General features: G+C 55.0%; 1 protein-coding gene across 2 annotated transcripts in view; it reads left to right on the plus strand.

The window, feature by feature from the left end:
* The window catches only part of PCDH1 (protocadherin 1), a 50949-nt gene that overhangs the window by 2075 nt on the left and 25529 nt on the right, over nucleotides 1-23345 (plus strand). For both annotated transcript variants that reach the window (XM_010718846.3, XM_010718850.2), the window contains exons 2-4: nucleotides 4462-5276; nucleotides 6609-8801; nucleotides 22457-22676. In XM_010718846.3, the coding sequence (XP_010717148.1) occupies nucleotides 4462-5276; nucleotides 6609-8801; nucleotides 22457-22676 (3228 nt within the window). The remainder of the gene's footprint in view (nucleotides 1-4461; nucleotides 5277-6608; nucleotides 8802-22456; nucleotides 22677-23345) is intronic.

A 23345-nucleotide genomic window follows, 5' to 3' on the forward strand; every position in this document is an offset into this window, starting at 1 on the left:
CGTGGGAGCGTGTCCGTGGGGGGGCGCGGGGGTGGTTTTTTTCCCCGTTTGGGTGCGCTTTGATGAGTGGGTTGTAGGGGCGTGTGCTCTCCCCCCCCCCTCCCGCTACGATCCGAGGGTGTTTGCAGCCGTGGGAAAGAGATGCGTGGGAGCTGGAGAAGTTGCGGGTGGGCGGCGGGGCCGTGTCCGTTTGTCCGTGCGTGGCAGAGCGGAGCGGGGAGGCGGTCGGCAGGTGCCTGCGGGAGGGGTGCACGGCTGTGGCAGCAGCTCTGTGTCCCCGCGTCGCCGGGCGATGCGCCAGGAGCGGTTCGCGAGTGGAGGAGCGGAGGCTGCGCGCGTGTGTGCGTGTGTGAGTGAGCGTGTCAGCGGGGTGCGGGTGCGTGCGGCTCGGCAAAGCCGTGCTCGCTGCTTGTGTGCGCCAGGCTGAGCGCTCCCGGCTGTGTTTTTCACGGGTGTCCGCGCGATGTGCGTGTGAGGTGTGCGTGTGCAATGCGTGCACGGCGCAGAGCTGCCGGCTCCCAGCGTTCGGTGCTGCGGAGCCTCAACCCGGGCCGTCCCCGGTCCTTCCCGAGAGCTGCTCCCGCTGCCGGCAGTTCCCTGCGGCCCTGCCGCTGCTCCGGCCCCGCCAGATCGCCGCCACTCCCGAGGCGAGAGGGATAGTTGGGCAGTACGGGAGCCCTCAGCATCCCGGGGAGGGTTTTTAGGGGCCGGAGAGGAGGATGGAAGCTGGCCCTAGGGAGGCTCTGACAGGTCGCTGCCTTGCTCCTGCCCGAGTTGCAGTAATGTGGAGGAGGAGGAGGACCCCGGGTTTTGCTCTCTTTTCCTTCACCTTTCGTCTCCCGATTAATAATTTCGGGGTAAAAGCTCTCCAAAGCGGGCGCCTGTCCCCATGGCGGGTGCTCGGGCCCAGCCCGAATCCATCCCGAGCGAACACCGAGCAGCCGCAGTGCTCGGAGCCGGAGGAAACCCTGCGCTGGGCACGGGACACGCTGCAAAACAGCAAGGGTCCGACCCAGCAGCGCGCTGAGTGCGAGTCGGAGCGTCGGTGGCCGTTTTGGGGACAGTATCGTCTTTAATGTCAGCCCTATGCATGGGGATTGGCATCGGGTGGGATGCCGCTCCGGCTTGGAACATCGCAGCGGTGCTTGGGGGGGGAGGGGGGAGAGGAGGGAAAGGGAGGATCGGTGCTGGGGTGTTCAGCATTTCGAGGGACTTGAGCAGGGCTGGGAGCCGTACAATCAGCCCCCAGCAGCAGAAAGAGGGGGGGGGACATCGACAACCAACCCCATGTGGAGCCGCTGACTGTGGAACGAAGCCAAGAGGCTGTGGGAATCGCAGGCTTGTTGGAGCAGTTGCTTGAATTAGCCGTGCTTTATAGCCTTTCCCTCATTAGGGCTTGTCTTTTGGGGGGAATGAGTGAATTCTGTTGGATTTTGCATGCCACTGTCCTCCGAGAGCTTCCCAGTCATGCATTAAGCAGCGTGACTAACGCCTCTCTCATGTGGTCGGGTCTCTTCTCGCACTCTCCCCGCAGGGAGAATTGTGTGTGCCGAGGAATACTTGTTTTGGGAGGGGTTTTTATTTTTAAGCACTCTGTATTCTGCCAGCAGGTCGGAAAAAGGTGGCTGGCACCAGAGAAAAAAGTGTGGGATGGTCCTTAGATCCCATGGGAAAATAGACCGCTGCTGTGCACCGGCCCCTGGGAAGCCTCTGCCTCCTGCACAGACGTGCTTTTCCCCCATGGTGGAGCTTCCTCCTCCTCACGCCCTGCTCGGGGCTCTCACGTCTGTTGTGTGTCATCCCCACCCCAAGCACCAAGCAGGATTTGTTCCCCTGGTGAACCCAGGTTCCTGGCTCCCACCCTCCTCCTGCAGCCACCTCTTTCCAGGGTGACGGCCCCACTCTGCCTCCAGCCCCCCATTTTGGAGGCTTCCTCCACTGTGGAAACACGGGATTCAGGCTCCAGTCCTTTATCCCAGAGAACACCTCATGGGTGCAGGGCACCCTGGGGTGCCTCCCTTCCTGCCCTGGGCTCCTGGTTCTGGTGACTCAGGGCTGTGTGACGGCAGAGCCACAGCCCCGCACATGGACTTTTACCTTTAGCTGAGATCCTCACACCTGGGCTTAGGCAGGGTGGATACGTCAGCGCCAGCCTCATGCAAACAGGCGTGGGCAAACAGCCCGTGCTGGGTGCCTCCCCGCCAGGCATCCTCTGGATCCCCGTTCCTCACGCACCCCGCCCTCAGCGCACAAACATTTCCAAAGCAATGGGGTGACGATGCTCGGCGTGGGCTCAGACCCACATCCGCAGGGCACAAATGCCCCCGTGCAGAGTGATATCATGCCAGCGCACAGCGACGGGGACAGGGGCACGCGCACACACGTCGCTCCGTGCACACGCGTGTGCGCGCAGTGCAGCAATGCCAGCTCCGTCCTGGTGCACGCGCTCCGCTGGTGCAGGCATGGGTGTGCTCCTTACGGTGCTTGTGCACACATGTACACGTGTGTGCCTTTTTCCTACAGATGCGCAGCCACACTCTGTGCAGTACACACGCGTGTGCTTGTGTGCTTGCACTGCTGGGTCTTGCTTGCATCGATGCAGGGCCACATCGCGCTCCTGCCCAGCTTCCTGCCTCCATCCCTGGCCATGTGCAGGGTGAGGATGGCTGGCTTTCCTCCTCCCTTCCACCCAGAATGTGCCTATGGATGGCTGTGCATGCTCTCAGCGGGGTGGGAGCATCTGTCCTCTGGCACAAAGGGTGTTTGCAGGATCAGTGAGCAGAGTGGAGCTAGGCTTTGGGGCCAGAGCTTCATTTTCAGAAGCAGAGCTGTGTTTCCACCTGCCGAGGGAGAGCTTGAGGCAGGCATTTGTCCATGGGCAAGCAAGGGGATAGAGGGACTGCGAGCAGCTGGCTTGGAAAGCAACAGGGCAGCCAGCACAGGATGTTCCACTTGTTGAGGAGACACATGATTCCAAGTGAGCAGGAATTTCGCATTTGGCCATGTAGCTGGAGGACCACCATCCCATCCCATCCCATCCCATCCCATCCCATCCCATCCCATCCCATTCCACAGGCTGGGTGCAGAGCATGGAGGGAAGTGATAGGAATGGAAGGAGCGAGTTGCTGCTGAGGGTGCCATGGCAGATGTTGTGGATGCTGATTTTTGGACATACAGTGAAGGCTCCCTGTCTGCTCACAGCCGGGGCAGCAGGCAACATAGAGGCTGGTGGCCAGGTGCAGGTGATGAAGCGTGTGGCTCAGCGCAGAGGGGACAGTCCCTGCAGAGCTGGCGCTGGCCCTGCAGTGTCGGCACGCTGGGAGGAGATTTCCAGTGGCTGGGTGCCTGCAGTGCAGCGTGCAGTGTGCGTCTGCAATGCAGGGGGCAGCGCTCCTGTCACCATTTCTGCAGTCGATGAGGTGGACACGGACAGCCCTGGGCACCCCCCAGGCACCTCTCAGCCAAGAGCAGGAGAGAATGGGAAGGAGCAGGGAATGCTTTTTGGCTGGTGCAGGGTGCGGGGTTGCCTAGAGACTGTGCAGCAAAGGGGAGATGCTGTGCTGCCCGTTGTGTTTAGGGGCCATGAAGGGCTGTAGGGAGGCTCAGGGACTGCAGGATGGGTGCTGGCAGCTGCAGTGCAGGGTGGGCAGTGTTCCCCTGGCACAGTGCCGGGCACTGTCCCTTCTTCTACCAGGACCACGGGCAGATGGCAGTGTCCTGCATGCAGTGCAGTGCAAGTGTTGTGCAGGGCTCCTGCATCCCTGCAGTGCTGGGTGGGTGGTGCCTTTGCAGCGCAAAGCTGGCAGCTCAGGGAGGGCAGTGCTGTGCTGTGCCTGCTGTGGCAGTGCGCTGCATCCCTGCAGTGCTGGAAGGGTGGCATGCCTGCAGTGCAAGCGGTGCTCCATGTCCTTGCATCCTTGCGATGCCCCATGTCCCTGCAGTGCTGAGGGGCTGCATCCCCACATCCCACACAGGGACCCTATCTGTCCCTTTGTCGCCACAGCCTCGTGGTTCTGACAGGGTGCACGGTTCCTCCATGTCCCTGCACTGCGTGGCAGGCAGTGTCCCCACAGTGCGTGGTGCACAATGCTCCTGTGTCTCTGTGGTGAGAAGCTGTTTCCCAGCCTGGCTGGCTCCCATCGGGTTGCTGGCAGCAGGCTGCGTGCAGTCTGCCCCGTTAGCATGCCTGGCTGGTTGTAATTACAGAGAGTGCGGTGACGAAGAGGGTGGACGGTGGCAGGAGTGGCTTCCTGTGTCTTGCAGGAAGGGCCAGGGTTTCGGTGACAGGGTTGCTCTTTGGGAACTCGACACTACAGGGTCAGGCTTCCTGGGCCCTTGCTGGTGGAGGTTGGGGCCAGGTGGTCCTGGAATCCCCCTTCCTTTTGAGTCGTGGCTTTGTAGTCCCACAGAGTGCAGCCGGAGCTTGAGCAGCTTAACCCAAGGTATTTTGTGTCCTTCCAGCTCCCCTGAGGCACAGGATGAGGACCCTCGCCTCCTGCCTGGCCCTGTGGCTCCTCTGCCAGCTGCCTTCCCTTGCTTGCGGGACGCGTGTGGTCTACAAAGTGCAGGAGGAGCAGCCCCCCAACACACTCATCGGCAGCCTGGCCTCTGACTACGGCTTCCCTGACGTGGGGCACCTCTACAAGCTGGAAGTGGGGGCCCCGTACCTGCGTGTGGATGGCAAGACGGGAGACATCTACACCACAGAGACCTCCATCGACCGAGAGAGTTTGCGTGAGTGCCAGCACCTGCTGCCCGGAGAGCCCTGCTACCTGGAGTTCGAAGTGTCCATCACTGACCTGATCCAGAACAACAGCCCGCGCCTGCTGGAGGGGCAGATCGAGGTGCTCGACATCAATGACAACACCCCCAACTTCGCCTCACCCGTCCTCACCCTGACCATCCCCGAGAACACCAACATTGGGGCTCTCTTCTCCATCCCCCCAGCCATGGACCGGGACTCGGGGCCCAACGGCGTTGCCTCCTACGAGCTGCTGGCTGGCCCTGAGGCACAGGAACTCTTTGGGCTACAGGTGGCTGAGGACCAGGAGGAGAAGCAGCCGCAGCTGATTGTCATGGGAAACCTGGACCGGGAGCAGTGGGACTCCTATGACCTGACCATCAAGGTGCAGGATGGGGGCAACCCGCCACGGGCCAGCAGTGCACTGCTGCGCATCACCATCGTGGACATGAATGACAATGCACCCAAGTTTGAGAAGGCCCTCTACGAGGCCGAGCTGTCTGAAAACAGCCCCGTGGGGCACTCCGTCATCCAGGTTGGTTTTTGTTTCCTGCTCTTCCCCAGCTCCCCTATGCTTTAGCAGGGACAACCCACGGGCTTTTATAGGGCCGTGTGTTGCCTTGGGGAAGGAGATCCTAGAAGGGCTGCACGCTGTAGGAGCACACAGCATCAGGCTGGGATGTCATTTCTGCTAAAACACGGTGGGATGGGATGCTTGGGGAGTTTGGCAAGGGTTGGGAGTAGCAGCAGGGTTTTTAGAGGCATGGCGGCAGGTTTCGGGGAGAGCTGGGACCCACGGTCTGTGGAGGAGACCAGAGTCATGCCAGGCTGGTCTGAACACTGCCCATGGACATAACATAGACCCTTTCACTGGTTGCATTCCCTCAGCTGCTCCATGGAAACAGGGAGACAGGGGATGTTGTCTGCAGAACCAGAGTTCTTTCTGCACACAGGACTCTGCACCATAGTGGGCAACCCACGGGCTGGGTCTGGGTTGGTCTTGCTAGGAGGCAACATCGAGATGATAGCAGCGACATCTGCTTATCGGCAGCTGCCACCTTAATAAGCAGAGCGCGGCTGGCTCTCATCTGCTCGCTAATTCTGATGTGAATTTTTAAAAATTCGTTTTTCACCGTTAAGAGAATGGAAGTTGGAAGCAGATAAGGGAGCCGCGTGGCCGGGAGGAGAATGGGCTGAGCCACCACCACTGCCATTGCTCAGCTTTTATCTTTTGGGTAAAATGACTTCCGCCTTTTTTTGTGAGTGGAGGTAAAAGGTGGAATTTACATTTAACAACTTTCATTCTCCATCCAAATCTGCTGAGCAAGATAACGGCAGGGCAGCAAATGGTGCAGAGAACAGGCTGCTCGGAGAGCCGATTAGGGAGGCAAATGTTAGACAAACCTCATCTTCTTTAGAAAGCAAATACTAGGCAGGTTTATGAGAATGCAAAGCTGCTGGCGGACAGGCAAGGGTGGTTGGTGCAAGCTGGGATGGAGCTGCAGCAACTGTGCATGGCCTCACCATTGTTATCTTCCCGGCCACCCGAGCCCCACTTGTTGGCTGCAGGTAGTGGGAAGGGATGGCTCAGTGCAGCAGGGGCTGTCCCTCCCCACTGCTGCCTGGCTCTGGCAGTGCTGCTTCCCAGTGGATTGTCTGCATGCTGGAGCCAGTCGGGAGGGGAACTCAGCCCAACCGGCACAGCCGGTTTCTCTGGAAGAGTGAGGGAAGGCCTCTGTTAGAGAGCCACTCCCAGCCACCCTGCCGGTCTCAGGGTGCCCCGTAGGTCTTAGCCTCAGAAGAGGAAATCCACCCTTTTCCCCCCACTCTGGCCTCTCATTCACCGTCCCCTCCCTCCGTTCTGCAGGTGAAAGCCAATGACTCGGACCAGGGTGCCAATGCCGAGATTGACTACTCCTTCCACCAAGCATCGGATATGGTGCGCCGACTGCTGCGCCTGGACCGAAACACAGGGCTCATCACTGTCCAGGGACCCATTGACCGTGAGGACGTCAGCACCCTCAAGTTCTCCGTCATGGCCAAGGACAAGGGGGCTAACCCCAAAAGTGCCCGCACGCAGGTAGTGGTCACCATCAAGGACATGAATGACAACGCGCCCTCTATAGAAATTCGGGGCATTGGGTTGGTCACCCACCAGGATGGCATGGCAAATATCTCGGAGGACGTACCAGTAGAGACAGCAGTGGCTCTGGTACAGGTGTCCGATCGAGATGAGGGTGAGAATGCTGTGGTGACCTGTGTGGTGGCTGGGGACGTCCCCTTCCAGCTACGGCAGGCTAGCGAAACAGGGAGCGACAGCAAGAAGAAATACTTCCTGCAGACTACCACACCTCTGGACTATGAGTCGGTGAAGGACTACACAATTGAGATTGTGGCAGTGGACTCGGGGAACCCGCCCCTTTCCAGCACCAATTCGCTGAAGGTGCAGGTAGTAGATGTGAATGACAATGCGCCCGTCTTCAGCCAGAGCTTCACCGAGGTGGCCTTCCCTGAGAACAATGAGCCCAACGACCTAGTGATGGAGGTGAGTGCCAGTGATGCAGACAGTGGCTCCAATGCCAAGCTGGTTTACTCGCTGGTGACTGATCCATCCTCCAAGGACTCCTTCACCATTGATCCTGACTCTGGAGAGATTCGAGTGAAAGCAGTGCTGGATCGTGAGCAGCGGGAGCGCTACGAGTTCTTGGTGGTGGCGGCAGACAAGGGCAGCCCCAGCCTGAAGGGCACAGCGTCGGTGGCCATCAACGTCATGGATAGGAATGACAACGACCCCAAGTTCATGCTGAGCGGCTACAACTTCTCGGTGATGGAGAACATGCCACCCCTCAGCCCCGTGGGCATGGTGACGGTGATCGATGCTGACAAAGGAGAAAATGCCCGAATCCAGCTGTCGGTAGAGCAAGACAATGGGGATTTTGTCATCCAAAATGGCACTGGCACCATTCTCTCCAGCATCTCTTTTGACCGGGAGCAGCAAAGTACGTACACTTTCCGGCTCAAGGCTGTGGACGGTGGGGATCCCCCCAGGTCTGCTTATGTAGGGGTGACCATCAATGTCTTGGATGAGAATGACAATGCTCCCTTCATCACCTCGCCCTCCAATGCCACCTACAAGCACATTCTGCCCCACACTAGCCCCGGCCAGCAGGTGAGCAAGGTCAAGGCAGAGGACATCGACACCGGCGTCAATGCCGAGCTGACCTACAGCATCACAGGAGGCAACCCCTTCGAGCTCTTCCAGATCTCCCCCCAAAGTGGAGACATCACACTGGAGAAGGAGATCCTGCGCAAGCACCATGGACTGCACCGCTTAGTTGTGCGTGTCAATGACAAGGGCAAGCCGTCTCGGCACGGCACGGCCCTGGTGCACTTCTATGTCAACGAGACTTTGGCCAATCGCACACTGCTGGACACACTGGTGGGGCACAGCCTGGACACACCACTTGACATAGACATCGCTGGGGACCCTGAGTATGAGCGCAGCAAGCAGAGAAGCAACATCCTCTTTGGAGTCATTGCTGGCATTGTGGCTGTCACCTTGGTCATTGTGCTGGTTGTCCTGGTGCGTTACTGCCGACAGCGGGAGGCCAAGAGTGGCTACCAGGCAGGCAAGAAGGAGACCAAAGACCTGTATGCACCCAAGCAAGCCAGCAAGAGTGGCAAGAGCAAGAACAAGGTGAAGAAGAGCAAGTCTCCGAAGCCACCCAAGCCAACAGAGGACGAGGAGGAGACAGGGCTGCAGAAATCCCTCAAGTTCAACCTGATGAATGACTCTGTCAGTGACAGCCCCCGCATCCACCTGCCCCTCAATTACCCACCGGGCAGCCCGGACCTGGGCCGGCACTACCGCTCCAACTCACCCCTGCCCTCCATCCAGCTGCAGCCCCAGTCTCCCTCTGCCTCCAAGAAGCACCAAGTGGTGCAGGACCTGCCGGCCACCAACACCTTTGTTGGCACCGGGGACAACAACTCAACGGGCTCCGAGCAGTACTCGGACTACAGCTACCGCACCAATCCCCAGAAATACACCAACAAGCAGGTAGGAGAGCTCATCCTGAGGCCGGCAGCGGCCCCCCCGCTGCACCGGGGACCCATCTGGACCGAGGTGTGGGAGTGAGCCTGGACTGAGGGGCGGGGAAGGGACAGGGACAGAAGAGCATTGCAGTCTTTGTCACAGCGCCTGGGGCTGGGACCTGGGTGGTGGTGACACACAGGCTGCTGCATGCCTGTGCCTCTGCATGGGGAGCGCCGGAGGGACACCACCCAGCTGGGTATTCTCTGGGGACTGACAGTCACTGGGGCAATGTGAGCACAGAGCTGTGTCCAGCTCCCTATGCAGAGCATCCCAAAAGCTGGAGCACCCGGGTAGGTGGGGTTGGGCAGGGGAGCAAAGCACTGCCTTTTTCCCAGGCTTGGGTTCTGCCTTCCTTAGAGCTTGGGCCTTCTGCCATCACTGGCACAGTGAAAGCATTGGGACCCAGCAGCTTTCCTCACATGGGGCTCCTCACTGGTGGCATGGGGCTGGGAGGTCAGAGTTGTGGGATGCGGGGTCTCTGCTGTGTGCTGCGGTAAGGTCACTGCTCTGCGTCTGGCCGGGACTTGTGCTACACATGGGGCAGGGTGTGGGCAGGACCAGGCTGCTGGCTGGTGTGCTTGGAGGTTTTGGGAGGACCGCAGGGGTCCGGAGCTTGTGGAACCTTCTCTCCTTGGGCTGTCTGGCCAGTTGGCTTGCACCTCATCTCTGCTTTGGCACCTGTCGGGTCTGTCCTTAGCTCTGTTCTCAGCTCTGTCCTTAGCTACTAGGGAGGGAGAGAGGGGACGGGTGGTTTCATCTGTTCCTGGCCCCATGGGTGAGGACCACTCGGTCCATCTCGCGCCGTGCTGTACCCCTGTGCCCCATGGAGAGCCCCAAGTGGCAGGCTGGGCTCCTGCCATAGGGCTGAGCTCTGTTGCCCTGTTGGATTTGACTTCAATAAAGTTTTCTATTTTTGACCGCTTGTGCCTTATTTTCCGTGCTAGCCTTGAAGCTGCTCTGGCTCCCAGCCATTTCCCAGGCAGGCTTCCCACGTCCCTGCTGCCCAGAAACAATGTTCTCATGGGCCAGCCCCTCCATAACCTTCTCCCATCCCCCAGTAGCCAACCCAGAGGTCCCAGGGCGCTGACTCCCTGCACCACTTCTCCCATCTCCAGCCTTCCAAGGAGCCTTGCTCCAGGACATAGTTCACCACACATACACCCCAACATCCCTGTGCCATGCCTTCTCCTTCATCCTATCCATCCCCATGTCCACATAAGACCTCCACCTCTCCAGGGCAGCAGGCAGAGGAGCAGAGCCCTGCCTTGGTAGCATGACCCAAATCCTGCCGCAGTGCTGCAATGAGGAAGCGGATGCAGATGGAGCCTGGGTGCGTCAGCAGTGCTGGGGGGGCACCCAAAGCAAGGCGCTCCCGCCCCACCACACGACAAGCATCAGCGCTGTGGAGGAAATGTCCTCCCAAGCAGGCTTGCAATGGAGCAAGGTTGCCCTGCTCCCCAAAAAGATTGTGGTTCCCCCTCTCTGGCTCTTCTCCCTCGTTCTCAAGGTTGTTGGTTCAACCTGGGGTGCAAGGAGGCACTGGCTTCACCTCTTCCCCAGGGGCTCCAACCGGCCCCACCAGCCCGCTGGGGAGAGGAGGTCTGGCGCAGGGAAATATTAGATCAGCCGGGGAAACCAGTGCTTCTGGCTTCCGTGGTTTGAGCCTGGTGCCAGCCTTGGCTCTTCCAGCCTCCTCGTTTATTTTGCTAACAGCGTCAGGTTTTATCTCCAACCGGCCGGGAAGCGTCTGGGCCTCCTGGGCAGGCACGGCTGTGCCCTGCGGGAGATGCGGTGGCTGCAGAAGAGGAAAAGAGTCACAGGCACCCACCTCCAGCAGCAGCCCTGTGGGGACGGGCTGGCCAGGCTGGAGATGTGGCTTCTCCTCACAGGCCTTTGGGAACCATCCGAAAGCACTTTCCCTTCTCTCCTTGCCCTCAGCAGCTCTTTGATGAACCCTCAGCCAGAACAAAACCACATTCAGGTGCTGAAGTATTTTCTTCTACCTCCCTCCCAGCCCCCATCAGCTGGGGCATTTCTTCTAATTTTTTCCTCCTTTCTCCTCTGCTGGCTGCACAAACCCAAAGCTGCCCAGGTCACTACAGCCCCCTGTTGCTCACAAAGCCAGCTGGAGTGATGTTGGCTTGGGCACACTGCTGAGAGCTCAGCAGAGGCACCTGCACCTGCCTGCAGGCGAGGCAGTGCAGTGCAGCATTAATTACTCTCTGCAGGTGGGGGGGAATAAGAGGAATACTGTAGCTGTAATGGACAGAAATGAAATTGTCTTGTGGTAGAATTTAGTTGTAAGTCTCCATAAATTGCAGGTTTAGGTGTTGGCAGATGTCTGGGAAAGTCTCCTGCCGTCCCGGGTCATTGGATTTTGTCAAGGTCGTTCACGTGGAACGAGCTGATAAATGGATCCAGCACCGAGCTGCAGATGGAGCAGAGGGTTCAGGGGGGACCTGCCCTGTTTTCCCCTGCTATGGATAGAAGCTGTGCTGGGAGCAGTTCCCAAAATGCAAATCAGCTCCTGATCTCCGGCTCATTTGGAACTGGTGCAGATTCAGTGTGCCTGGGGATGTAGTGCAGGGCCCTGAGTGCGCATGGGGAGTGCCAAGGAGGGCGAGAAACGGGATGCTCCCAGTCTGCACCCCTCAGTGGAGGCTGCATGGTGATGGGATGAGCTACGTGTCCTGCAGGAGGAGACGATGTGGAAATTGGTGCCATGTTGTCCTAGGAGAGCTGGCGTGGGCTCGGATACTACAGTGTCCGAGGAGGAGGTGGCACAGGGGTGGGAAGCATGTAGGAGGAGGTGGCATGTGGATGGGTACTGTGTTGTCTCAAGAGGAGGTGGAGAGGAGTGTAGATTGCACTGCATGGCAAGTTGACAGTAGGGTATAAGCGGTGTGGTGACCCCAGTGATTGGGGTGTCTGACAGGTAGGCATGGTGCTTCCCGTCCCCATCCTCCTGAGGAGAGCATCAAATCTCTCCTGCTTGGCAGCCCCTGTCCCCATCGGGTTTGGGGACATCATCCTTTGCTCTCTTGGCAGCTTGCACAGAACTCTCATCTCTTCCTTCATACCTGAGCACTACGCTCTCCCCACAACATGTTGGCCTTGCAGCCCCAAGCCCCCACTCCTGCCCATTCCTCCTCCCCACCCTGCTGAGCCAGCCACTGGCCCACTCCCCCCTTTTCCCTTTGCCTTTCACCTCCAGGTTTCCACCACAACATCTGCCCCCCTCCATCCCTCTCTTCTGATTGCTCCCTTCCTCCTGCCCTACTCAGGCAGTTTCCTCCCCCTCTCCCACATCTTTCTCCTCCCGAATCCTGAAGGATGCTGAGCCCATGTCCCTACAGCTCGGCAGTTCCTGCAAGTCCCGGCGCAATGAAAGCACTGGCTCTGGCCAAGGCACACTGATTGATATTCCTGGCACCGCTCTGCCCGCTCGGCTGGGCTGTCAGCTGCAGTGCTGCTCCTGGAGCAGGCTGGAGCGGGGCTCAGCCCTGCAGCCTGCTACATCAGGCACCCTGATCCTGGGGGGAGGGGGGAGCACAGCAATTTCTGCAATGCCAGCATGCGTTCCCAGCATTTTCTCATCTCTCTGCAAAGGGGGAGAGGGAAGGATGCAGTGGATGAGATGCGAGATGATGCCTGGGGTGCATCTTTGGGGTGGGATGCAGCAGGGGGGAGGAAGGAGGGTGCGGTAAGGACTGGGCTGGGGTGCTGTGGGAGGTAATGAGAGGGTGTGTGATATAGGGCAGGAAGGGAGGGGTGTTGTGGGGCAGATGTGCAGACCAAAGCTCTGTCCCTGGGAGCTGTGATGGGAAAGGCAGCCCAGGGGGGGATGCAATGAGGTGACCACTGTGTGCTTGTGGCCCCAGATCTGGTGTCTGCCCAGAGGCACAGAGGACATTTAGAGGCTCAGCTGACACCTTGCAGGGTGCTCTGTGGGGCTGAACCCCTCTCTTATCTTGTTTTCAAAGATGCCTCTGAACTTGAGCCCTAAGCCAAGCCCAAAGCACCTTCACTCCTCCCCAGCCTATTTGCTGTGCATTCCAGTCATACTACAAAACCTGGGTACAGCTCAGCCCCATGGGAGAGCTGTGTTCCTACCCACTGTCCTGCAAGCCAGTCCTTCCTGGCTTCACTTGCACAACCCACACTGTGCTCATGGGAGAAACCGAAATGTTCAAGAGAGATTGCTCCAGACAGGGCTCTTCCCACAGTCCTCATCTTCCCAGGAGCACACACTGCTCAGCTGGGACAGTTTAACTTAGGATCATAGTATCATCAAATCATTAAGGTTGGAAAAACACCACAAGATCATCAAGTCCAACTATCAGCCCATTTGCCATGCTCACTAAACCCTCAGTGCCACATCTACCCTTTTCTTGAACACCTCCAAGGATGATGACTGCCACTTCCCTGGGCAGCCTGTGCCAATATCTCACCACTATAGCAAAAGGTTGAACTCACTGAGGTCTTCACCTTCTGCTTTCCTTGCAACAGGCCTGGCCTTTCCTTGTTGGATGCATGCCACTTCTAGCACTTTGTCACCTCCTTGTCACCTCTGGCTCTGCCTCAGTTGTTGCACACTGCTGGTTCCCCAGGTGGGAGCTGTGCGTTGCCTCAGCCCTTCAGCTCCTGGCAGGAAGGAGTGGGTGGGAGGAGAGCAGGTTTGTGGCAGTGACCTGCCAGGAGGGCAGGACACATCCTGAATTAACACGTCATCTACAGCCATTTGGGCATTCACTTGAGGATCCTGCCCAAAGATCACCAGAGATGCCCTCATCCCATTAGCAAAACATCCTCATGAGCTTGCGAAATGCCTGAGCTTCTATCAAAACAAGCACAGAGCTGGGCAGGATTCATCAAAGCTGCCTCCAGAGCCATCATTTTGGGAAGGCAGCAAACCACCACTTCTCCCCTGGGATGGACCTCGCTTCACAGCAAAGAATCCAGAGCAGAGTGCCCTGATTCGGCTCCTTGGAGAGATCTCCAAAGGCCCAGGCAACCTGGAAGCCTGCAGCTATTTGGCTCCCACATGGCTCGCTGTTCACATGCTCCAAACTCCCCCATGCTCCTGAGCATCTGCAAAGCTGCTGCCAGGAAGGATCTGACAGATATCAGTCCCTGCTGCGGGGTTTTGTCTTGTCTGAACTCAGGGCTGCAATCCTGCTTTAAATATCTTGCTAATGTGATGTCTGATGTTCCTTTACACTAATCTGTTAATCTTTCTGCTTCTTCATCAAATGAGCTCAAGCCCAGTAGAAGGGAAATCGGTATTCCAGATGAAAAAAAGCCCTTCTTTATTATTCAGGCTGAGTGAGATCTTTTGGGGTGTTGTGACATTGATTTGAGCTGCCTGGAGGGGCCAGAGCTGCTTTTCCTCAGGATTTCAAGAAGATCACAGTTTATTAGGGACCATCAGGTCTCCTTTTTTTTTTCCATAGAACAGAGCTCAGGAACCTTCTCTGATATCCAGATTTTTTGCTTGCGCCACAATCTGCAAGGTCTGGCGCAGGATTTGACAGCTCACACAGGAACTGAGCAGTGGATGAGAGATTAAATTTAGGAGAGCAGATATGCAATTCCTTTAGGAATTCCCACTCATCTGGGAATGTCGTCCTACAGGCAGGATCTGAACAGGCAGGTGAAACAGAAACTGGTCATAAAATCACAGAATCGTAGAGCCATTAAAGTTGGAAAAGACCACTAAGATCAAGTCCAACCATCGACCCATCCCCATCATGCCCACAGAACCATGTCTCCCAGTGCCACATCTGCATTTTTCTTGTCCCTTTAAGGTGTTCTTCACAACCAGACCTCTTTAGGGCTGTGGTGTCACAAGGGAACATAGAGGGGCATGCACTTGGGACTTTCTTAAGTGGCAACAAGAACTCTGAAGTTGTGGCCCATGCTGAGGGATCCTGCCATTGGGTGAGACACACATCTAGAGTCTTCCAACTGACTGCTGAAGGCTTTGGTGGGACTCCCCTTACTCTTCTTTCCAGTCATGCTGGAGACCACGTTGCACCAGGCTTTGTACCTTCCACCTTCTCTCTTCAATGGCTTGCTCCAAAATCCTGCTGCTTTTGATGGGTGGTCAGATGACTCCTGTCAACCAGCACCTCCACCTCTCTGCATGAGCAGGAAACCAGTTTGTGTGCCTCGTACATGTTGCTGAGCAGGATCCTGATCCTGCACAGGTGGGAGCAGCACAGAACACGGGGCACCACAAGTGTGCTCCCATTCACTTCCAGCCCACGCTGTTGGGTGCAATCTCTGTTCTGTCCCAGATCCCTGTGCAGGGTCACAGTGCTCTTTTGCCACCTACATGGCCTTGTGCTCCTGCAAAAGATGCCAGACACAAGTGTACTTCAACATGACAGTACTATCTGTCTCATCTCCTTGATTTCTCCTAATGAAGATGATATCTTTCACCCAACATCAATATGTGCAGGCTGGTTGCAGAGCACTGATGAGAGGGATCTGTGAATGTCCAGAGCATGCTGACCCGATGTCCAGAGCGTGGAACAGACACAGCACCTCCACTGACCAGTCAAGCTTCTGCCCCTTGTCTATGGAAATAGTTGGTTAGAAAGTGGGATCACAATCGAGCTAAAATTTGTATTTAAAAACAATTCAGAAAGAAATGACAGTCTTTGTTTTGTTTTGGTTCAAGTCAGTAGGTAGACAAATAGGTAGGTAGGCAGGCTGGTATGTATGCAGGTAGGCAGGGTGGTATATGTGTAGGTAGGTGGATAGACAGATAGATAGATAGATTTCCTAATAATTTTGTAAAGGCACCATTCTGACTGACATTTTTTTTAATTTAGTTTCATAACCGCTACTTGGCTTGAATTCTGAAGTGAAAATCACCTTTGCAAGAGCATCACTTTTTCATTTTTCCATGTCAGCAAAGATATCCCCCCTGCCCCAACTTTGAAACAAGATGTTCACTTGAAAGAAGATCTGATTTCAGCAAACTGACATTTTCTGCATGCAGAGGCTTCTGTTGAAGCGTCCCTTGGTTAGCTCTCTCCAAGGGGCCTGAGCCTCCTGCCTGGGACCCCCTGCCTTCCCCAGAGTCCTTCATGTGATCCATCAGCTCCACTGGGTGCAATGTGGAGCCAGATTAGTTCATTATTTTCACAGCATTATTTTCCTATTTGGCAGCTGTCAGCTTCCTTGAGGGCTTTGTTCAAGTGTTTCTCCCTGTCCTGGAACCTTTTTCTGCCTGGGATTTTCAGATGGTTTTAATGTGACGATGCGACCTCCTTCTGTGTCCCGAGCAATTTCTGCTCGATACCAACCAGCGTCAAAATGGCTCTATTACCAGCTTGAAGGTGATAGACATTTCAGGACACCATGGTCAGTCCAATTCAGACATTATTCCACAAAGATTATGACCCCTTTAGATTTTATGATTCACCCTTTAGATGATTTATTTCCATATTTTCCTTTCCACTCCTCTTTTCAACCAAAGAAAAGCCAAATTGCACATCTTTGATGGGCTTGGAGCTCTGATAGGCTGCGAGGTTAGGCAATCTCTGTCCCGAGGCCGTCTAAATGGGTTTCTAATTGCGTTAGATCTTGCTATGAGTTAGATAAATTCGATCTGAGCAGGCAGGTTGGCACCGGGCTTCGGCGGCTTCTTTGAGCGGCATGCAAATTTTGGGAGGCTTCAGGGCACCTATGTGGAGACAGACCACATTTTACCCAGACTTCTTCATTAAATAGCGCCTCGGGATCCGATGTCCATTTCAGGATGGCTGTTCTGCTATCATTATTTCAGCAGGACTTATAACACCTCTCCTCTGACTGCAAGGTCAGCACTTGCTAATTGCTGGAGATGGAGCTGTGTGAGCAGTCACGAGGAGAGGAGAGTGGGTGCTTTCCAAATCATGCTTGGTTCTAGGAAGTGTGATCCACATGGATCCTTCCATGTCTTTCCTATTGTCATGTGTTCATTCTGTGGCCTCGTTTGTCTGCAGCAAAGGAGCTGAAGGGATGTCAGGAGCAAACCTCACAACCCTTGCCAAAGGGCTGTTCTGAAAGCGAAGTGGGATATGGGGATGGACTCAAGGATTTGGGGAAGAGCAGTGCCATCAGACAGGACCTCATGGACATCAGGTGGAGCAGAACTGGCAGCACATTGCTAACCAGAGGGGGTGACCCCAGCGAAATAAATGAGAGGAGGTCAGACTGGTAGATGAGAACAGCAGAAGTGCTGCCCATGCTCAGCCCACACCCCAGCAGAATCACACGTTGCTGCTGTAAGGCAGCTGGCTGCAATGGCCACGAGCTCAGCTTGGGCTCTGTTCTCTCAAGCTAAAGCCTTGCTCTGCACTTGGCAGTTTTCATCTTGCTTTCCTAGAGGCTCCATTTAGTTTCCAAGGGTGTAATATTCCCCTCAGCATCCTACTCCAGAGCCTGCGTCACACTGCATGGAACTTCCAAACATGACCCTAACAGATTAAATATTTCCCACATGCAGCAAAGCCTCTGCACACAAAAAGTTGGAGCTGCGTAGTTTTGGGCACCGTCTTCGTTATAACAGTAAGCGGGGATGCCGTGCAGCTCCAGAAGCATCATGAATTCATCTGAAGTTGGCCAAGTCCTGTGCCACAATGGCTCCCTTGTCACTTATTTTGATATTCTGGGCACCGTGGTCTGACATGGCTGTCTCTCCACAGCCCTGTGAGTTGCTGCATTGTGGCAGTGGCCGGGGAAGCAAGCTCCATTGGCAGCAGGCTCGGAGGCTGCAGGCGTTCAGGGGGCAGCGAAGGGGTTAACAATTCTGACGTTTCCACTGCTCTGGCACTAATCCCACAGGAAAAGGGTGCCTGGGGTGGATTCTAAGGTTCCTTTTGTGCAAGGCGTAATTTCTGGCCCTGTGGTCCCTGCTGCAGCATGATGGTGCGACGGGTGCATTTTGAGGGGGAGCACCGCCAAGCTCTGCTCCCTTATAGCCCCGCTCCTGGTTTTGCTGAGTGCATTGTCCCTGTTGGGAAGCAGAATGAGCCTGGTGCATGCCCTGCTTCAAGCTGGGGAGGTTTACACCCAAGGGAAGAGATGGGAAGGAGCAGAGGGTGCCCTGGGACTTTCCAGCAGCCATGAGGGTTCGGGGGGGGGGAGCAGTGGTGGGGAGCAGCAGGATGGGGGACCCCCTGAGAGGATGAACAGTGAGTGCTCATGGTTGCAGCATGCAGAGTGGAGAGAGCAGTGAGAAACAGGAAAGCGATAAATGGAGGGGAGAGGGAGAGTATAATAATTAGTAGGAATGAGTAGTTTTGGAGCGTTGAAAATTGACAACGAAAGACAAAAAACAAAACAAAACAAAACAAAAAAAACAACTATGGGGGGAATATCAGTTTTGACAAGCAGGATAAAATGAGGAACACTTAAAAAAAAAGTGCTAGGAGGAGGCAGTACCAGAAATCGTCATTTGCAAATTGTTAATTATGCAGAAAAATGCAAAAGTACTCAGTAAATAGCACTGGCAATTTGGGTTGAGAGCAAGGCAGGATGTGGCACGTGCCAATGAGCTGGTAGGTGACAAAGGTGTTTGAAATACAGTCTCTTTGCAACAACACTATTTGGAATAGAGCAGTTCTGAATAACACTATTTGGAGTGATGCCCTGAGCCAGTGCAGCAGCGAGGGGCATACTGTGGGCTGGGAGCCCACTGAGGGGAGCACAAGTGATGGCAGCCAAAGTGGTGACAGGAGGTGGTCAGGCAGTGTCACCAACACGAGTCTGTCCTGGCCACCGCCAGGACCCACAGAGTCTATTTGACAATGTGCAGCTGATGGAGCCGTGGTGAAAATGCCAAGTTGATCATGCCTTCTGTTATTATCATTATTATTTCAAATTAACACTCTTCATTGTACGTAGGGCACTGTTGGCTAGGTGACGATCTGATTTAGTAGCAGCATAGAGAAGAAAGGCTGGAAAGTCCCGGTGGAAGGGGGTCTTCTGGAGGAGCTTTTGGCAGCATGTCCACACCCACTGCCATTCAGTGCCTCAATCAGCGAGCTGGAAGTAAATACAAAATCAACGCTGATAAAATGTGCGTCTGACACAGAGCTCGGTGGAGTGGGAGATTGCAATGAGGACAGAGCAGTCATGCAGAGCGATCCAGATTGCTTGGTAAAGCGGGCCTGCGGAAACAAAGCGCATCTTAATGCAAAGCTGTGTGGTGAGAAGTAGGGGATGCCTATGTGTGTCCTGCAGAGCATTGCAGTGCAGGAGGAGCTCAGCTGGGCACTCACACTGCTCTGACCCGGGGTGTGTGCAACCCCGGGGTGAAGGAGCTGCGAGGTGGTAGCAGGAACTGAGCATTGAGATGCATCCGACCTTTACAGGGATAGAAAGGAAAAAATGGGGTGAGCAAAGAGGTGGGCCATGAAATGGAGTGGCTGGCTCAAAACCCAGCTTGTGGCTGGGGCTTGAGGAAGCCAGCTTGTATAACAGCAGGAGAAGGTTGAGGGGTGCCTCGGTCGCACTGCACAAGCAGCTTCTTGTACAGGGAACACTGCTGCTGAAAGGCGCATTGACCTCACAAAGAGAGGTCAGACAAAACCCAATTTCTGCAAGCCAGAGCCAGACAAACGGAGCCAGTGTCTTGCCGTACTGAGTCCAGAACAGGGCTGTGCGGGTGGGGAGCCTCAGCCAGAGACAAGCTGCTATTATCTCATCTCAGCGTGGTGAGGCTGTGCGGGGCTGAGGGTCTCTGAGCCCACAGTGCTGTGTGCATGAGGGAGCAGGGCTGGGAGTGCTGGATTTGCCCCTCTACCAGGCGGGTGTGGTACCTGATGGAGGTGTTCTGTAGGAAAAGATGCTGTTGGGGAGCAGATGTTTGGGGAGGTAGGATAGCTGCCATAGGCTGGGTCCTAGCTGGAGCTCAGCTCTGTGACTCTCGGAGTTGCCGCTCCTGCATGGCACATTCCCCCTTCAGGGATTTCTTGCACTTTGCCAAACCTACCTAGGTATTTCTTCTGCTCTGGAAACCTCCATCTTCCTCCCTGCGAGTGGAGGCAATTCCATCCTGCTAATGGCGAGAAGAAGCAGCCTACTATTCTCTCTTTGAAGAAAGCATTTGCAGAAGGGATGGTTCAGTCTGGAGAAGAGGAGGCCAGGAGGAGATATTATCACTCCCTGCAGCTCCCTGAAAGGAGGTTGTGGCAAGGTGGAGATTTGCCTCTTCTCCCAGGTGACAGCAATAGGAGGAGAGGTGATGTACTTAAGTTGTGCCCAGGGAGATTCAGGTTGAATATTAGGAACAATTTATTCTCAGAAAGAGTGGTAATGCATTGGCACAGGCTGCCCAGGGAGGTGGTGGAGTCAGTGTTCCTGGAGGTGTTCAGGAAATGTGTAGACGTGGCACTGAGGGACATGGCTGGTGGGCACAGCGGGGATGGGTTGATGGTTGGACTTATTGACCTTGGAGGTTTTTTCCAACTGTAATGATTTTTTCCAACCTTCTCCTCCCCAGACCTCTATCCTCAGTCTTTCCCTGCTTATCAGGACATTTTCCTATTCCTCTCTACCTCACTGGGGCACACGGCTTTTAGTAAGAGCTATTGGTGATAGGTTGACGGTTGGACTGGATGATTTTGTAGATCTTTTCCAACCTTGGTGCTTCTATGATTCTATGAATGTGATGTTCCAGACTGGACATGGCATTTCTACAATCCTTCTGAAGCCCTACTGGCACCGAGCACAGTGTGACTTCAAGACAAATATCCTGCTTATGCATCCCAATATAGATGCGTTTTTGTGAGACTTTGACACAGCTGATAGATAGCCAACCCATGATCTGCTGCAGTCTCCAATCCCTCAGCCAGCCTGCTGCTTTCGTGGTGATTATTTTTCCCAAGTGTGCAAATGTGACAGATATATTCCACATTTGTCATCTGAGCCGTTAATGAAAATACAGGCTAGCAATGGACGCGGGACAAAACCTGGAGAATTTCATTTGATGCATCGTCCCGCCTGTAAGACTTGTCTTCAGTAATTACGTTCTGAATATGACTTTCTAAAGGCTTTGCATCCACCCCGCAGCGAGATGCACTGTATTACCAAAGCAGAGAAGTACTACTCTGCACCTACAACATTTCCCTGCATTCCTTATGAGAATATCATCTAAAATAGTGTCAGAAAAGTTCCGAAAGCCAAGCTGTAACATTTACTGCTCCTCCTCCATCCACGAGGCCTGATGTCTTTTCAAAGGGAGAAGTTCAATGCCTTGACATGTTTGTTTGTGACAAACCTACCGTGGCTGTTACTCATTTCCTTGTTATCTTGTAGGTACTTACAAAGAGTTCTTTTATCTGTTTCGGTATTTTTCCAGGAACTGAAATTAAGCTAACTGTTTTATAATTCTCCAGATCTTCTTTTTTCTCATCTTTAAAGACAGGCGCTATTTTAGCTCTCTTCCACTTTTCTGGAGCTTCCCTCAACCTGTAAAAATTCTTAAGAAAAAAAAAAGCAAGGAAAAAAAAAAAGAAGCCCTAACAGCTCTGAAGTTCCTTAAATCAGGTCTCTAAGCACCTGGGGTGAATTTAATCAGGTCCAACCAACCTAAAAGCAGCAAGCTCATTTAAATGCTCCCTGTGTGTTCCTTCCCCTGGTTAGGCTTGATTCCTTCCCTGTCCTCCTTGGTGCTGGCTGTGTGGGATGCCTGATTGCCACTCCATCTTGGTAAATACTGCAGTGAAAGTGGAATTTAGCCCGAATGGTGCTGCCTTTCAGTGTGTTGGCTCTTTGCCTTCCCATCATTTCCCAGTCCCATTGAGCAGCTCCTTGCGATGTTGATTTTGTGTGTCATTCTCTCTTGGTGTTTGTGCTCTCATCGTCCTGGTTTTGCCCTGTGAACTTGCCTTACTCTTTCCACTCCTCACTAATCATGACAAAGAGGGATTTTCTGGAAGGATTTGGAGGAAGCTGATGATGCAGTTTAATGGCTCTTTGCAGCAGCTCCTCCATAACATGAGGGAGAGCAAGCGTGAAGTAGGACTTGGCAGTGTTTAACGAGCACACAGAAGGAGCAATCATGACCCATGATGGAGCATCTCTTACAATGAGAGACTACGAGCTGGAGTCTGTAAGGTGGGGATGATGTCACCCGAGGCTTTGTGCTGAGCCTTGATCCCATTAGAAAGGCTTTCGATGGAAATGAGTCTCCAAAAGCACCAAGGGTGCGTGCGAAGTGGAGGGCAAGGAGACCGCATGAAGGCTGGGGTGGAGGCCAGCCCGTAATTCAGGGCACGGTGCTTATGGGGGGCCATTCAGAGCCTGTAGGCTGAGAGCTGTGGCACTGAGGGGCATAGTTTAGTGGTATGGTGGTGATGGGTTGATGGTTGGACTGGATGATCTTAGTGTTCTTTTCCAACCTTAATGATTCTGTGATTCTGTGATATACAAACTGTGTGTCCTCCTCGGTGGCAAAGGAGGCAGGGGCCAGCGGAAATGATGGGCATAGGGACCGCAGGGTCCCTTGAACGGTGTTCCCTGCTGACCCTCTGCCTTCGCTGTAGGGTCAATTCTGATGCCCTCTGCTTTATGTCAACCACCCAGCGAATGCAAACCTCTTCTCTTCTCTCCTCCCACAGTTACCTCATCGCCGAGTGACGTTCTCTGCAGCCAGCCAGGCCCAGGACCTACAGGATCCCTCCCAGCACAGCTACTATGACAGCGGGCTGGAGGAGTCGGAGACTCCCAGCAGCAAATCATCATCGGGGCCCCGCATTGGGCCACTGGCCCTGCCCGAGGACCACTATGAGCGTACCACACCCGATGGCAGCATTGGGGAGATGGAGCACCCTGAGAATGGTAGGTGCTGGCGGCACCCGTGTCTGTGCCCACCCCGGGGACCCTGCACCCAGGGCTCTTTAGACTCTGTGCCTTGGTCAGATGGGCTCCCACATGCAGCTTGGTAGGGCTGGGAGGCTAAAAGTGAAGGAGCAGCGAAGGCATGGTGGGGTGGGGAGAGGTGAGGGGATACCAGAAGGTAGAAGGACTAGAGGCAGTTCTAACAGCATGTTAGGGGGCCCAAAAGGCTGTTCTGAGGGTGCAGCATAGATATAAGCACACAGAGGGGCTGCCCACGGTGAGACTGTGGACAGAAGGTCCTGTGGTGCCTACCCCAAGGCAGAGGGCAGGGGTATTGGGTTGTGCTCAGCTCCATGCTGTGCTCTTGCAGATCTGAAGCTTCCCAGGGGAGCAGAGAAGAGGCTTAGTGGCACAGGGAATGCATGGGGCGGAGGACCCAGGAGCAGGGTGATGGTAACCCTGAGGACTCCAGCAGGGCCCTTCAGGTCACCTCTCACTTGGGTCCATCCCACGAAGCCCTACCAGAGGCATCTGCCATCCCACCACAGCAAAGCTGGCTTTCCCCTGCCCTGGCGCAACTTCACCCCTAGTTGTTGTCCCTATGCTGCCTCCGTGCTGCCTGCTGACTGCCCCAAAGCAGTCCCTGCCCCAAGCTAGCTTCTCTGGCCG

Source organism: Meleagris gallopavo, chromosome 15 (genome assembly GCF_000146605.3).
Source record: "Meleagris gallopavo isolate NT-WF06-2002-E0010 breed Aviagen turkey brand Nicholas breeding stock chromosome 15, Turkey_5.1, whole genome shotgun sequence".
Lineage (NCBI taxonomy): Eukaryota > Metazoa > Chordata > Aves > Galliformes > Phasianidae > Meleagris > Meleagris gallopavo.